General features: G+C 37.5%; 1 protein-coding gene across 1 annotated transcript in view; it reads left to right on the top strand.

Annotated features, from left to right (window-relative positions):
• Nucleotides 1–15856, top strand: part of Hdac9 (histone deacetylase 9) — an 897356-nt gene that overhangs the window by 623759 nt on the left and 257741 nt on the right. Inside the window, exon 14 of the mRNA XM_008832701.3 lies at nucleotides 12863–13043. Coding sequence (XP_008830923.1) covers nucleotides 12863–13043 — 181 coding nt within the window. The remainder of the gene's footprint in view (nucleotides 1–12862; nucleotides 13044–15856) is intronic.

Raw genomic sequence — 15856 nt, 5'->3', positions numbered from 1 at the left:
TTTGGTCTTTTTGAGACAGGGTCTTCCTGTAGCCCAGCTGCCCTGGAACTCATTATGTAGACCAGGCTGGCCTTGACCTCACAGAGATCCACCTGCCTCTGCCTCCCGAGTGCTGGGATTAAAGGTGTGCGCCACCACACCCCCCTTTTACTAATTTTAAGTCTGATATAAGCTTTCTCTTCTAAGGCTTTGGAGTACATCATTAGGTTGTTTGAAATCTTTTCTTTAATGAGATAAGCATTCATTTCTATAAGCATCGTTCTATAAGCACTGCCTTCTTCATCCCACAGATTTGGTAGATTGTGTATCTATCTTTCTTTCAAGAATTGTTTCAATTTTCTTCTGATTTCCTAAGTGACCAATGTTAAGTCAAAATTATGCCTTTCAGTTCTCATGTATTTGGATACTTCCTAAAGTTTCTCTTGTTGAATTCAAGTTTCTTTCCTTTGTGATCAGAAAAAAATGCAGAATGTAATTTCATCTTTTAAATATTGTTTAGACTTGTTTTCTGAAAGTTCCATATGTTGATGAAAAGAATGTGGATTGTGCAACTGTTCAATGTTTATAAATATATGAGTGTTATTTGATCTAGTATGGTTTAACTCTGATGTCTCGTCATTGATTTTGTTCTGGATGATTTACCTTTGGTAAAATTGGCTAGTGAAATCTGCTGCCGTCAGATGTAAGTATAGCTACTCTTGGTTGCAATAGGAATTCCATCGTTTAAATATCACTTTCCATTCTTTCACTTTCAGTATGCTTGTGTAATTTGTGTCTTTTCTGATGATATGGGTTTCTTGTAAATATTTTCAGGTTATATTTTTAATACCATGTAACCTGTATCTTTTTTGTTTGTTTGTTGTTATTGTTTTTGCAGGGGGTATTTTACTTGTTTCACTTGAGATAGGTCCAGGCTGGTCTTGAATTTACAATCTTCTTGCCTCTGGGTGCTAGGAGCACAGGTACACACCACCATGCCCTCAATCTGTGTCTATTTTTTGTTTTTGTTTTTTTGAGACAGGGTCTCCCTGTAGCCCCAGCTGGCCTGAAACTCATTGTCTGGACCAGGCTAGCTTGATCTCACAGAGGTCTGCCTGCCTCTGCCTCCTGAGAGCTGGGATTAAAGGCTTGTGCCACCACACCTTGCTCAATCTGTGTCTTTAAATAGAAGAATTACATCTATTTATATTCAGTGTCATTATTGAAATGTGTGCTTATAAATCGGTAGTTTCACTGACTTCCTTGTCACTTCTAACAGTTTTTGTTTGTACTGTCTATGCTTATTCATCTTTGTAGCTTGATGCTGTACTGGTTTGATTCTTTTCTACTTCTGTTTTGTGAATATAGTCTTCTAGTGGTTTTTATACATTTACATAATATCATGATAGTGAATAGCTTTCTTTTACTTACAGAAGTGGGATTCCCTTAAGCACCTTTGGGAAGGTGGTCTAGTGGCCTCATGATAGGTTTTTTTGTTGTTGGTGGTGGTGTTTTGTTTTTTTTTAATGTTTTTGCCTATATTGGAAGGTCTTTAGTTTTCTTTTGACTATTAAAATAGCCTTTCTGGGTAAAGTAATCTAAGTTAGTAGTCAGTTTCCTTTAGAACTGGAAATACTCCTGTCATGCCACCCTAGTCTATAGTGCTTCTGCTGAGAAATACTCTGTTCATTTCATGATTCTGGGCTTAAATATATCTTGGTACTTGTTTCTTTCATGTTTTAAAATTCTGTCTCTGTTCTGAACTTTTGATAGTCATAAGCTGAGGTCAAGACCTTTTCTGATCATGTCTGTTTTTGGTTCTACAAGCTTCCTGTATTGTTTGTTCAGGTCTTTCCTGTGATAAAGAACGTTTACTGCTATTTCATGGAGTAGATTTTCCATGTCACTTTTATTTCTTTGCCTTCAGAAATGTCAATGATACAAGTATTTGATCATTTGATGGTTTCCCAAAGACCTCAAATGCATTAACTCAGTTTTTTATTTATTGATTTTTTTGTGTGTATTTCATACAGAACATCCCAAACAATCTTATTCATCTTTAGACCCACATCCCAAATAGCACCCTCAGATAGACTTGCCCGCCCCCAGTGGAGCCCATATATTCTGTCATCCCTGTTACTGTCCACTGAGTTATCAGTGCCCCCAAGCTGATCCCCAGTGCTAGTCTATCTGAATGCATTTTTTTCATTCCTTCTTTTGTCTCTGTAAGAGATGTTTCAGATCTGTTTCAAGGTCTTGCATCTTCCAAGATTACTTTGAGTTGGGGCATAGAAAGGAGAACCCTGTGACCATCTCCTTCCTCCTTCTAGTAGGGAGTGTTAACAGCTTCGTTATAATTGCTTTAGACTTAGCTGTCACTGTATTATTCTGCTTATTTCATTGCCATGACAACCTGGCTAAGATAATCTTTACTCCAAGATGGCTGTGGAATGAACATGTTATGCCCAGAGGGAAAACCATACTACAGCAGTCTAATTTATTAAAATTAATAATTACCAAACTTATTCCAAAATATTTATGATTTTTTTCTAAAATATTTCCTTGCTGAATTTCACATCATTTACTGCTTGATTGGTTCCATTTAACTGTTTATCTGTATCCTCTTAGATTCAAATGAGTTATTCAAAATCTTTTTGCTAAATTCTGCACCATACATTTCACATATTTTTATATCTTTGGGATTTATTGCCCCAGAGTTATGATCTGTAGGATGTCATATTACCATCCTCCTCTCTCTTATTTCTTGTGTTTCTGTGTTAAAATTTGCTGATATGATAGAAAGAGTGGCTGTCTTTACTATTGCTACCATTTTGGCGAATGGTTTTCTTAGTAATCATCTACTTTATTTTTCTGAAACAGGGTCTCACTATATAACACTGGCTGACCTAGAACTTGCTATGTATACCAATCTTGTCTCAAACTCAGAGAAATCTGCCTGCCTCTGCCTCCTGAGAGTTGAAATTAAAGATGCACACCATCACAAACAATGTAAGCATTTTTCTCTTGAAGATATGTGTCATAGTGTTGGTTGGTGTGATGGCTAATCCTGGGTGTCAACTTGACTGGATCTGGGATTAACTGAAATGAAAGAGATCTTGATTGGATCATCTGAAGCTGGAAGACACACCCTAAATGTGGGTGTTACCTTCTGATGGCAGCCTGCATAAAAGGTCAAGGCAGACAAGAATGCCAGGCTTCTTGCTGCTTGCCTTCTCTCTCTCTCTGGTGAGTTCGTCTTGCTGATATAGACTAAAGACCAGCTGATAATTTGGAATTTGTCAGACCTTCAGCACCAGATCAGGACTACTGACACATCCAGACTTGTGGACTGAGCGACTATGGATTCTCAACCTCTCCAGTGTGGTGCAGCCATTGTTGGACTACTCAGACTCTATCCCGTGAGCTAAGCTGATAAATCGCTATACATATAAATTCGTTCTACCAGTTCTATTTCTTTGGCGAACCCTGACTAATACAGTTGGTTATACAATATTAATTCTTTCTAGCAAGACACTTTAGTACAATATCTGTAGGTGTATTTTTTGCCATGATTTTGAGCACTTTGGATACTATATTGGAGTTAGAGATATCCCATTTCTGCAAGTCACAAGAGTCATGACATTCTAGCAGTTCAGGTAGGTGTGGTGTAGATGATGTGAATCTAGTGTAGACATAGTGAAGTGTAGGGGTGGACCCTGTGTGGGAGTTCTAATCCCTGTCAGACAATGGAAACACTTTCAGTCACTGGTGAAATTGGTTTTCTTACTTGTAGGTGTCCTTGGCACTAGCTGCACCAAAGATGAGAAGTATGAGGAATTTCTCCCATGACAGTGTAGTCCTAGTACTTCAAACAGAATGCCTGAAGAAGGAATTGCACCAGGCCCCCTGTTGTGTTAACCTCCACTCTTGCCATCAGTGTGTGATCAGACCAGGTGCAAGTGTAGCCAAATGTGAGACAGCAGGCATTGCAGCGAAAGGAGGAGTTGTAACGTTCTCGCTGCTGCAACTGTGGGTATGCCCAATGAGAAGCTGGATTCAGTCCACCTACCTTTGTGCATGGGGGATAAATGATAGCCAGAACCATTCCTGTTTTTTCTGTAGTGGTCACCAGGAATGGAGCAGCAATGAGTGGCTGTTACAGCCAGTGAGTTTTTCTTTAAGAGAAATAGTCCTAGAAGACACTGAGTGCAGAATGCAGCTAATGTTAAGTCCAAATTTCTCTCTGACCCCTGAAACCATACTCACCTGCCATTGCCTTGCGGACTTCCTGTTCGCTCAGCCTTTGAGGACAGTACCCTCTGTTCCCCTCTTCATGTCAGTGCTGTCCCCCAAAATAACAGTGTATTTGTCAGGTTTACATCAGACCCACTTATTCTACGTTGATTTGTAAAGCAACAACTTGCTTACCCAGTGCAGTGAATATCTTTGGGGTTCCAGGAATAGGAATCAGCAGGGATTTCTGACCCCTACAGGAATTCAATTTCAGAAAATATGTCCTTTCTCAACATTGTTCCTGGCTACATCAACATCAAGGTTTGTTGAGGAGATTTTTTTTTTTAGTCTAAGCTGTTGAAAAGATTTCAGGTCTCTTATTGGGTTAGTCTGTAAGCCTAAAGGATGTATGAAACTTCACAATAGCAAGGATTCCCACAACTATGTGATAGGGTTTCCTGGGATTCTTTCAGTTTTAACCCCGCAGTGAGGAGACGCTATCTTCTCTACTTATGAAGGCAGGGTGTCAGGTACCAAGATACTTTGCTTCTCTTATTGTGCTGTTGTCCTGGGTCTCTGGATTGTACAAGGCTTCCATGTTTCTCCTGTTGATTACCCTGTATTTCCCCATGGTCTTTCACCTCAACGTGCATCTCTACATCTGATACTTTGGTTCATTGTTTTGGAGTAGGTGAATGCTAGCTACTCTAGCTATCTCCTCATAAACACCTATAAACATTAAATGTTTATCAGAATGTATTCACATTGGAGAAAATTTGTTTAAATTTTAATAAACAGTCATCACACCCAGCTAAAGCAGTAAAACATTGCAGATAATATTAAAGTTTCCTGGGTCTTTTTCCTAATGTGCACTCCTCTATTCCTTCCCATGACCTTGCTGAGACTCTTTACCATACATTTCTTTCTGTTTTTATTTATATTGTTATTCATGATCAATGATTATCATATTTATACATGTCATACTTGATGTATGTTATTGATTTGAATAGTTTAAAGCTTCAGAAATTGTCTTATGCAAATTCATTTGGTCACTTCCATTCACTCATAATTTTTAGTGTGGTTTATGGTCTGTCTTCACTCTAATAGTTACTTGTGAATTGCTCTTTAAGGTGATTAGAACAATGTATCTATGACTTGTATCTTGGACAAGCATCTATGATTTTCTCTTTCTCTATGTTTTCAACAATGGCTGGTAATGTCCAACTTTCACACTTCTGATCAATATGGTGAGTGTAAAGTAGTATCTCATGATAGTTTGAATTTGCATTTTCTTGATGAACTGTGAAGCTATTTCTATGTATATACTTGACTAATTGAAATATTTCATCCTCTAGGAATTTCCTATTCATAGTATTTGTCCACTTTTCTCTTTTTAATTTTTAAGAATTATGTCACAGACACTTATTATTTGTTTTGCAAGTATTTATCCCCATCTCTGATTTTTGTTTTCCAGCTTACAATTAATAGAAGTATTGGAGTTTCTTTTCTCTTTTCAGAATGAGAAGCTCAATATTTTTCCTTAAATTTAAAAGTATTGTGCCTTTACATTCAACCACTTTCAGTCATTTTCTGCGTGTAGTATTAAGAGACACCCTGATTCCCTTTCTCCTATGGATCACCAAGTTTTCCTTCACTGACATTCTTTGCTTACCTTTAAGTCATCACTGTCACATGTGAATGTCCATGTATCCATGTAAGTGGGGTCATTCAGTATTTGTCTTTTGTGCATAGTTTGTTTCAATTACCGTGTCTCCAGGGTCCATCCCTGCTGTGGCATGCACCAGTCAGCATTCCCTTCTTTTATAAGCCTGAATAGAATTCACTGTACACATTAACTCACTAAAGTTTGTTGGAACTTGCTTTATGGCAGTGGTCAATTTTGTCATGAGTCATATGTGCAGCGCTTGAAAGAATATGCTTATTGGCTAAAAATTCAGTGTCTTCAGTCTAGTGAGCAGTACTGTTTAAAATCTTTAACTTGATTTTAGTGACACACTCACTGTAAAATCCTTCTGTATGTGAATCTTGCAGGTGATTTTTGTAGTAATGCCCATTCGTGTTTTGTATTTTGAGTTCATAGTATTGACTTCCTGCAAACTCAGAATATATCTTTTGTCAATTAAATATTTGTATCATGTTAAAGATGCTATTCTCTGTTCCTTATGACTGCATAAAGTTTCTGTTTCTTTATTATTATTTGCCTTATATTCTTTGCAGAGCTTATAATTTTTTATTCTTTTTTAAAAACTTAAATTTCTTTATCTTATATATATGCCTATACAGTCTAATTTTTCCCCAAATGTTTTTCAGTGTAATTCCATCTATTATAGCCTGCTTAACCTACCAAGAGTCACATCCTTGAAAGAAACTGGCTCTCCCCATCCTAACAGCCATAGGCTGCCAATAGTACCTTCGTTAAGGTTGGGGCTTAGTACAAACTTCCCACATGTATGCTGAGAATTTTTAATTTAATATGGTTCTGCCCAAGCAGTTCCCCAAATGTTTTTCAGTGTAATTCCATCTATTATAGCCTGCTTAACCTACCAAGAGTCACATCCTTGAAAGAAACTGGCTCTCCCCATCCTAACAGCCATAGGCTGCCAATAGTACCTTCGTTAAGGTTGGGGCTTAGTACAAACTTCCCACATGTATGCTGAGAATTTTTAATTTAATATGGTTCTGCCCAAGCAGTTTGGCTACCTCTGTCATTTATCGGTAAACTGATCACATTCATATCAACTGTGTTTATTAATATTTGCAGATTTTTCCTAGCATCTCACTTTGTGACTTATATTAGCATAGCTATTTCAATGTTTCTGGGTTTTCTCCATTTAATTTTAGAATTTTTTCTTGGTTTTGTTCCTCTAAGATTTTTCTTGTGTACTTTAAAAGTTGCACATCATTTCGATTTAATAGCTACTTGTAAATTATTAATGTTCATGTTTAACTTTACAAAATCTAAAACTGAGATTTCTATATTCATCCTGAATAATACAAAGACTAAATATATAAATACACCTGAAATCTTATGTGATAACTTCTAAATATATTTGCAAATCTAATTTTTTTAATGAAAGCAATATTTATGAAATTAAAAACACCATGAGCCAAAAAGGAAATTCAATTTACCCAACAATAAACAAAGAGGAAAGTAACCTTTTTGATAAAAGCCTTTAGAAATAGAACTGAGAGTGGAAACCCAAGCAGACATATCTTTTTTCTAATTATTTCACCAATGATCTTTTCTCTCTTTTTTCTTTTCTTTTTGTCTTTTATGATACCAATTCAAACAATTATGATTGTGTCAAAGGTCAAACATTATGATTTTTATTATTTACTCTTTCTAAAGTTGTAACATTGGTAATAGTCTATGGGTGACTGCCCATGTGTCTAGAAATGATGTGGCCACTCAGAACTATGAAAACTCAGAAGTCATAAAATGTATTTCTCAGTAGTAACAACAAGAAAGCAAAGCAAAACAACAAAAACAAAAAGCACAGTTGTTGCGGGTGTCCTGAGGCCTTCCGGGCGGGGGTAGAGTCGGCTCAGAGTCAGGACTGCAGACTCCAGGAGTCAGGTGTGAAGCAGGCAGTGTGAGCAGCTGCAGACCCGTTTATTGTGGATATGGGCTCCCTTATATCCCCGCTCCTGGTGTCCTATTGGTCCATTGATAGGTCGTGTCTGTTCCTCATTGGCTCTCTGTATCAGGCCATTTTCGCATCAGCAGTCTCTGTCTTTTTTTTGGCAGAACACAGGTTTGCCTCAGCCAGATGTTTTTGGTGAGTTTGCAGCGTGCATGCGCAGGTTGTCCAGGCCACACTTCCTCCTACACACAGTTACAAAAACTTAAATCTTGCAGTCTTCCTAACCCAAGGGTCATTGGCTCATCATCAGTCAAGTAAGTATTTCATTCTCAGCCAGAACCCTGTGCTTCATTGTTTCTATGCATTCTCAAATGGGCAGCAAAGCCAATGCCTCCTGGGTTAGAAAGGTGGGCCTACATGCATTCATATGTGCTAAGCAATAAGGAGGATTTATGAAATAGATGCTTAACTGTTTCCTGAAAGTTATTTACAGCTTTCATCAATGGGAAGGACAGATAATACTCATACACACAAAGCAAATTTATCCTATATATCCCAATAAATTCAGAGAATGTCCTTGAATGACAGTTGGTAAAATAACCAGCACAAACCAAGTCTTTAGTTAAATCAGCTGAAAAAAGGACAACAGACTTGATATAGCCTGTTTATAAGGTGCCTTTTCTCTCTCTCTCTTTTTTTTTTTTTCTCGGTCTTTTTGAGACAGGCTCTCTGTTACCCCAGCTGACCTGGAGCTCACTAAATAGGCCAAGCTTGTCTTAAACTCACAGAGATCTGCCTGCCTCTGCCTCCTGAGTGCTGGTATTAAAGGTGTGCACCACCACACCTGGCTTATAAGGTTTCTTTGAGAGGGTCTTGGCTATGACTGACTAAGATGATGCATTTCCAGTGATGCTCAGTACATGATATGTCAGTGTTGCTTTACATACAATTTCAAATCCATGGGTTATGAACTGTTTAACATTTAATTTTCTGACGACAAAGGAAGAAAAGCATCCTTTCATATTTAGAACTGCAACATATAACAATAAATGAATTTTTTTCATTAAAGTTACAAAAAAGAAAAGTTTATGAAACACTGCAGCCAATTTTAGCTACTAGGAAAAAAAAATGTAGTATCTGTTTCCTATCTACAGAAAGATATTATTTTTATGGAGGAAGGACACAACTGGATTAATTTATTACTTCCTAGATTTTTCACAGCTCTCCCTGTACACTAGAGTCAATGTTTTATTTGTGAAAGTACATAATTTTAGTCAAATACTTTTGAAAGTAAAAATCTTTGAATCTCTTTGATTGACTGTCTTGAATAGTTGGTCCACTAATTATTCATCTGCCCTAATGAACTGATTGAAAGATTGAGCCATATTGTTCCATTAATGCCAACTGTTTTTCTTAGTTAAAAAACTCAGCAGATATGATAGGCAGAAAACTTGGAAACCACATGGAAGCACAAATAAAGATAATCCTGCAATCACTGAGACTTGTCTCTCATTATCTCTTGACTCTGACACTAATTTCAGGATATTGTCCTTTGAAACCTGTTTGATCTGGTCTCCATCTCTCATAATTTGTTCTCAGATATTCCTAAACTGTATTATTTTATGATTGCTTATTACATTGCTCCTTGTTTTATATTGTTCTTATAAGATTTTAAGGATGATTATCTATTTCTTTGTAGTCATTTATTTAGTCAATATTTCATACCTACTGTATATTGAAACACTGCATGGAAAAAATAATAAAGAAGATTCATATCTTCATGAAACTTGTTAGAAGAATGGTGCTTAAATTTGGGGTGTCAGTCCGCAAAATCAAGAGCAATGCTTAATTCATTTTTCTGCCTCTACAACATAGCAAATCTGTTTCTTATGCCTGTATATTAGCTATTAGGTAAAGAGATATGATCAATAAAATTAGATGTCTTTTTTTTCAACTGCACTCCATATTTGTAGTGATAGACATTGTCAGACTCAAAACTTTTGCAGTAAGATGTACCATTTAGGAAATGAAGAGACGGTTTTTCAGTTCAGAGCACTGGATGTTCTTGCAGAGGACTTGGGTTGGTTCAGTTCCCAGCATCCACATAAGAGCTTATAACCATCTGAAACAGCAGTTCCAGGGGATTCAGCATCATTTTCCAGCCCCTAGGATATTACATGCACATAGTTCACATATGTAAATTCAGGAAAAGCACCCATACACATAAAATTATAATAATTGAATAAAAATAAACAAATAAGTTACCCGACTACTGGTTTCACCTTTTAAAATGATAGCATTTACATCACACTTATAAGCTAGCAAACTATGAATGTGTTATTTTATAGTTTCTCTGAAGCCCACAGAAAGCAATAAATATGCATTATCTTAAAAAACAAAGGTGGTATGTTGTTTCGTTTACCTGAAGTTCCTGCAGCAGCTATTCCACGATACCTGAAACTTTTTTCACTTCAGTCATCTGAAATATGGTTTTGTTTTTGGAAAAAAAAATAAGGCATTTAATTTTTAAATATTTATTGTGGATAATTCTCAATGCAGAAATAATTATTTAGTTCTTAGCATTAGAGATAAAATGCAGCAGAAAAAAAATGATCAGATGAATTGTATCTAATTTCCATTTTAAAAAAAGTATGGTACTCCCCAGAAGAGACCACACGCATTCACACACGTGAGTACACACACACACACACACACACACACACACACACACACACACTAATGAGCATCTTTCTAGAGATTTTCCCACTTTCTTCCCGCTTCAGTTTTCTTAGATAAAAGTTCCCTGAACCTTCTTTTTTATTATTTTATTTATTATTTTTATTTTATGTGCATGAATGTATTGCCTGCATGTGTATAAGTGCACCCATCTCAGGCAGTGCCCACTGAGGTCAGGAAAGGGTATTGGGTTCCCCTGGAACTGGAGTTACAGATGGTTGTAAGCCACCATTTGGGTGCTGGGAATTGAACCTGGGTTCTCTGCAGAAGCAACCCGTGCTTAAGTCAGAGAAAAAAGGAATGAAAATAGATGAACATTACAAACATCCAGGTTCATTTTCACTCAGACATTTCAGATCTATGATTGAAAACCTCAAAGTAGAAATTATGCCGCTGTATTCTTCATAATTTCAAGTTCCAAAGGGGGTAGACCACACTGATCTTACTACAGCGCTCTCACGCCAGTGAACATAGAGATACTCAAGAAAACAAGAATTAGACTCTTGTAAAAGTGTTAAAACTTTAAAATGACTAGAAATTATTCATAGGTCAAGTCATCCCAATCTCAGAGCAAATGCCCAAAGCCAGAGTCTGTGGCTGTTACCTTCACAAATGATGGAGGGATTGATTTTCCATACAGCAAGCAGAAGTAACAATGTATACATTAATTATAACCTATTTTATAATATGTGTTTTGAAAACGGGAGCTCATCTATCCCAGGCTGGCCTCAAACTTGCTAGGATGACCTTGAACTTCAGACCCTCCAGCTTCTAGATCCTGCTAGGATCACATGCATATACTATATGTCACATTTATGAGGTGCTTGGAATTGAACCTAGGGCTTCCAGCATGCTAGACAAATACTTTATCAACTTAGCTACATCCCAAGACCTAATTATAACCCATTTTAAATTTAATTTTGTATGATTCATGAATTTTTGTAAATGAAGAAATCTGTGAACAAATTCTCATTTTAAACAGTTATAATTATCCATCATTAAAACTCATGTATTTTCATGCCCCATTAACTCAGATCTTACAAAGTCACCTGTACCTGAGATTACATAGCGTGGACAGAACATAGCTGTTAGATACACATTTGGGAGCATTTTCCCAGTAAATGGTTTTGCAGTTAGGATTTACCAAGTCTCCCGCTGGAAATTCAAGAACATGACATAATGATTTCCATTCTGTGCTAGGAGACACCTAACCCAACCTGAAGGTTCGGGCAAAGCTTCTCTGAAAGGTGGTAGCATTTGAATCAGGTCCTGAAAAGAAGTGATAGACAGGTGGATCCAAGTGCAAAAGTATGCAGATTTTAAAATTCATTCAAATTGAAGTTCTATTTTTAAAACTTCACTAACCATTTGGGAAAGTTTCCTTATGTATGGAAAGTGATTTTCAAGTTTTTATAGCACTGTTCAGTTGATTTCCATGTCCCTCTGGAAAGATGGATTTTTAAAAATCATAAAGCTTATAAATTCACTGACATCAGTGAGATGAAACAGTCATTGTGCAGTTGTGATGAGCAAATTAACTGCCTTTATGTGTTTTAGAGAATTGTATTTTTGGAGACAGAAAAATAAACTAATGAATCTAATGTATTTTCCAGAAGCTTCTAAACTCTGATTGTCTGATTGGATAACTTGAAAAGTACAAAGAATAATATTAAATCACTGAAGATAGTTTAATAGTCTATTAAGAAAGCTCATAATTTCATAGCATTGATATTTTCCTCCAAGACCATTTAAAAAGTCCGTTGTCCTTCACCATTCTATAAAAACTGAAATGCATCAAAACATAGTCACTATTTCTTGAAATCATAATTTCAGAGGTACTCATAGATTTCTCTAACAATATCTGTGAAATAAATTCAGGACCTATTGTTCGGAATCTAGCTTTGTAAGCAGATGGAAAACTGTTGAACTGTTCTACCCCTGTACAGGGCGTTCTCTCTGGGCCTGAGTTCAAATTGTTGGTATCAAGGAAGGCACCCGGTGAGTGGACGCCTCTAGTGAGGTTAAGATCTGTTTCATGTCATTCAAGTTGGCAGGCATCCTGCCACTGCCTCCTCCCTCCCTAGCCAGGCAGCAGGACCTGTGGCCATGTGCAAACATCTGTTGAATGGATTTATTGGCTAGATCTTGTTCTTGCTCCTCTCTCCTCTTTCCATTTTTTTCCCTTCTTTCCCCCCTCACACCGTTTATTACGTCTCTGACCTGATGAACTTAATTTGTTGACACATCACTCTCCGCGTCTCCTTCAGCAGTGGGCTCACATTTCTTTCTCCTGTCTCTTTTCTTGGCAGCCACCCTTGCTGGAGACCCGGCGCACACGTGCGCTCTCGGTGCGCCAAACTCAGCTGGCTGCGGTTGGCATGGATGGATTAGAGAAGCACGGACTCCTCTCCAGGACTCATTCTTCCCCTGCAGCCTCCATGTTGCCTAACCCAGCAGCAGACCGCTCCCTCCCGCCTGCCTCTGCCACTGGTAGGAATCCCTAAAGACCCTGTAATAAGCAGGAGAAATGCACAGTGCTTGTAGGATTAGCCGATTTAAATGCTCTGAATAGCTCCAATAGCAGAACTCTCCATTTTAACCCAACGCAGCCCAAATTTTATGAGGTTAAATTGGCCACAAGACAAGCAGCACATCTGATAAATCTTGGGCTTAGTATTAATAGCCTCATAAATTGTTATCATTCAAGGGCCTGGAAAATACATCAACAGGTGCATGGATCTCCCTTGGAAATAAAAATCCCTACCACATTCTTCATCAGTGTTCTTCAATCTCTTACCTTCTAGGAGTTTGGCCACTGGGAAATTTATGATGCTTGTCTTCCCTGTTTGGCTCTACAGAATGTCCTTTCTCGGTTTGGTTTCTTGTTTGACTTCAATGTTTTCTTCTGACTTCCCACACGCATGACTCATGGGAGTCAAGGGTACCAAGGCAAGCCTTTCTCAAATCTCTGTGAGTTAGTTATATGTCCATTCATTATGGTAGCTCTGGGTGGGCTTTTTGAGCAGTGTCTTCCTTGCCTGCAGCTGTGGGTGATATTTAAGAACCTAGCCACAGAAGAAAACAAGCCAGATAATTCTAAGGCCAGAAGGAGGTCAAGTCTGGAACACATGCCAAAAAAGGGTGTGCATATCATTCCCTCTGCAAAGGAACTCTGCTGCAACACGTGTGTGGATAGTTATTCCCATTTGTCTGCTCTACCTCATTCTGGCTCCAGGCTGTCACACTGTGTTTGGTCAAATAGAAGATATTATAGCCCTAAGAGACTTATAACTTGGATGCAGCAAGAGAGAATTCATGTGTACCATCCCCTTAGGACTCTCATGGGTTATCTGATTCATTTTTTAAATCATGTATTCAGAATTCAGAGCTTGATTTTTGGCATCTGTGACCTCATGCAAACCTTTGTACTTGCAAAAAAAGTCAAAATGCCTTTCTGGAAGTCATGCCCCCAGTCCTTGATAGCCTCTTTTAAATGAATAGCAATGAATAGACCGGCCAAGTTCTTCGGCTTGATAGGTATCTTCCAAGAGTGTGCATCGGAGCTACTTTGATAACATGTTATGCTTCAGGACAGCATCATTATGTACCAGCAGTACATAATGTACACCGGCTGGGTGTATTTCTTTCACCACATCAGGACCTCTAACTGGATCCTTGACCTGTAACACTGCAAACCTACCTAGAGATCCCATGGAGCTCACGTCTTCAGCCCAGGGTAGGTGGAAACCTTTGGGATCAGTCATGCCTGTGCTATGTCTGGGTTCAGCAGCCTTCTGTTCAAAACCTCATGCCTTAGAAATAATATTCTTCCAAATAATTTCTTCATGAAAGTGGCTTTTATTTATCCATATCAGACCCCAGAGTAATAACTTTACTATTGCAATGCCATTTCCAGTCACTGAAATACTATAATTTAAAAGTGAGCTTAATTATGTTTCATGTCAGTGTTAACATGTGTACTAATGACTGCATTTATAATCCCATAGATACGGCTTTTCTCCTTGGTTTGGAAGAATGGCCCTCTCCTAACTTATTTTAATTTCCTGTATTTTTCAAATGTTCCTTCAATATGAATGAAGCAAGAACTTTGACTATTAGAGAAATCTTAAAAGTTTGAGAAGAAGAAAGTTTCCAAATGGTCAGGGTGTACAGGCTGTAGAAAAACCAAGATGAAGGCAGGGACTGTACTTGTGATAGCATAAACATGACATAACCATAACTTGATTGTACAAACTAAAGACTGAACCAATTCTGACTACTAGTTTCTTTCTCATGCCAACAGCTTGATGTTTATCAGGGCACATACCCCAAAAATAAACAAGGAAGAAACTTACGTCCCTTTTTCTATTTAATGTAATGATGAGGCAATCGCTTTTCAAAATGAAGGAGTATACAAATTTTTCTTCTACACAGCATAGGGTTTTGTATTTCATTGACCTCCAATTAACTTGAGCTGAGTCAGCACACATAAAATGCGTACTAAGCGAATATGAATTCACTCATTCGAAGGAGTACACTAGAGTGAAAGTTTCTTTGTGATTATTATTCTGCTAAAGAATGGCAGGAAGTTAATTAATTATGCCTGAGTAGGGAAGAGCCTGATTATGGTCTTTCTACTTAAAAGATGTTGCATCTTCACACTTCAATCATTATATGAAAAAATAGCATGATTTTTGAAAAAAAAAATTTAAGGACTGTAGAGATGACTCAGTGTTTAAGAACAATACCTACTTTTGAAGAGGATCTAAGTTTGGTTCCCGCACCTATACAGCAGCCAACTACTTTCAGTATCTCCAGTTCTAGGGAATCTGACACCTTCTTCTGGCCTCTGAGGGCATTGCATAAGACAGGTGCACTTACATACATTCAGGCAAAGCACTCATACACATAAAATAAAAATATAGAAATAAAAATTTTTAAATGTGTAATTTGTATAATAACCTTTTCCCTGACATTGGGGACATATGCAAATGCAAATATATGTATATGCACACATACATATAAACACATGTACGAATATGCACTCTTATGACACTCATAGATGTGTATATGTGACTATTATTTAGTGCGCCTCCAAAAACAAGGAGAGTGAAATGTGTGATCTTATTCTTCTTCTCCACTTAATGCTCTAGGGCCAACCCAAACTGGCTTTCTTCATTACCTGACCACTATTATAATCTGCACCATTTGAAAATTCACAGTACCTTTTCTAGTGATTTTGATTTTACATGGCAACTCTAAAGCCTTTCTGCTTATATGATTTGGATATGCTTTAAAGCATT

This window comes from Nannospalax galili, unplaced genomic scaffold (genome assembly GCF_000622305.1).
Source record: "Nannospalax galili isolate Female #2095 unplaced genomic scaffold, S.galili_v1.0 scaffold450, whole genome shotgun sequence".
NCBI classification, from domain to species: Eukaryota; Metazoa; Chordata; class Mammalia; order Rodentia; family Spalacidae; genus Nannospalax; species Nannospalax galili.
Note: the sequence above shows the minus strand (reverse complement) of the source record. Positions and strands in the feature narration are given on the sequence as shown.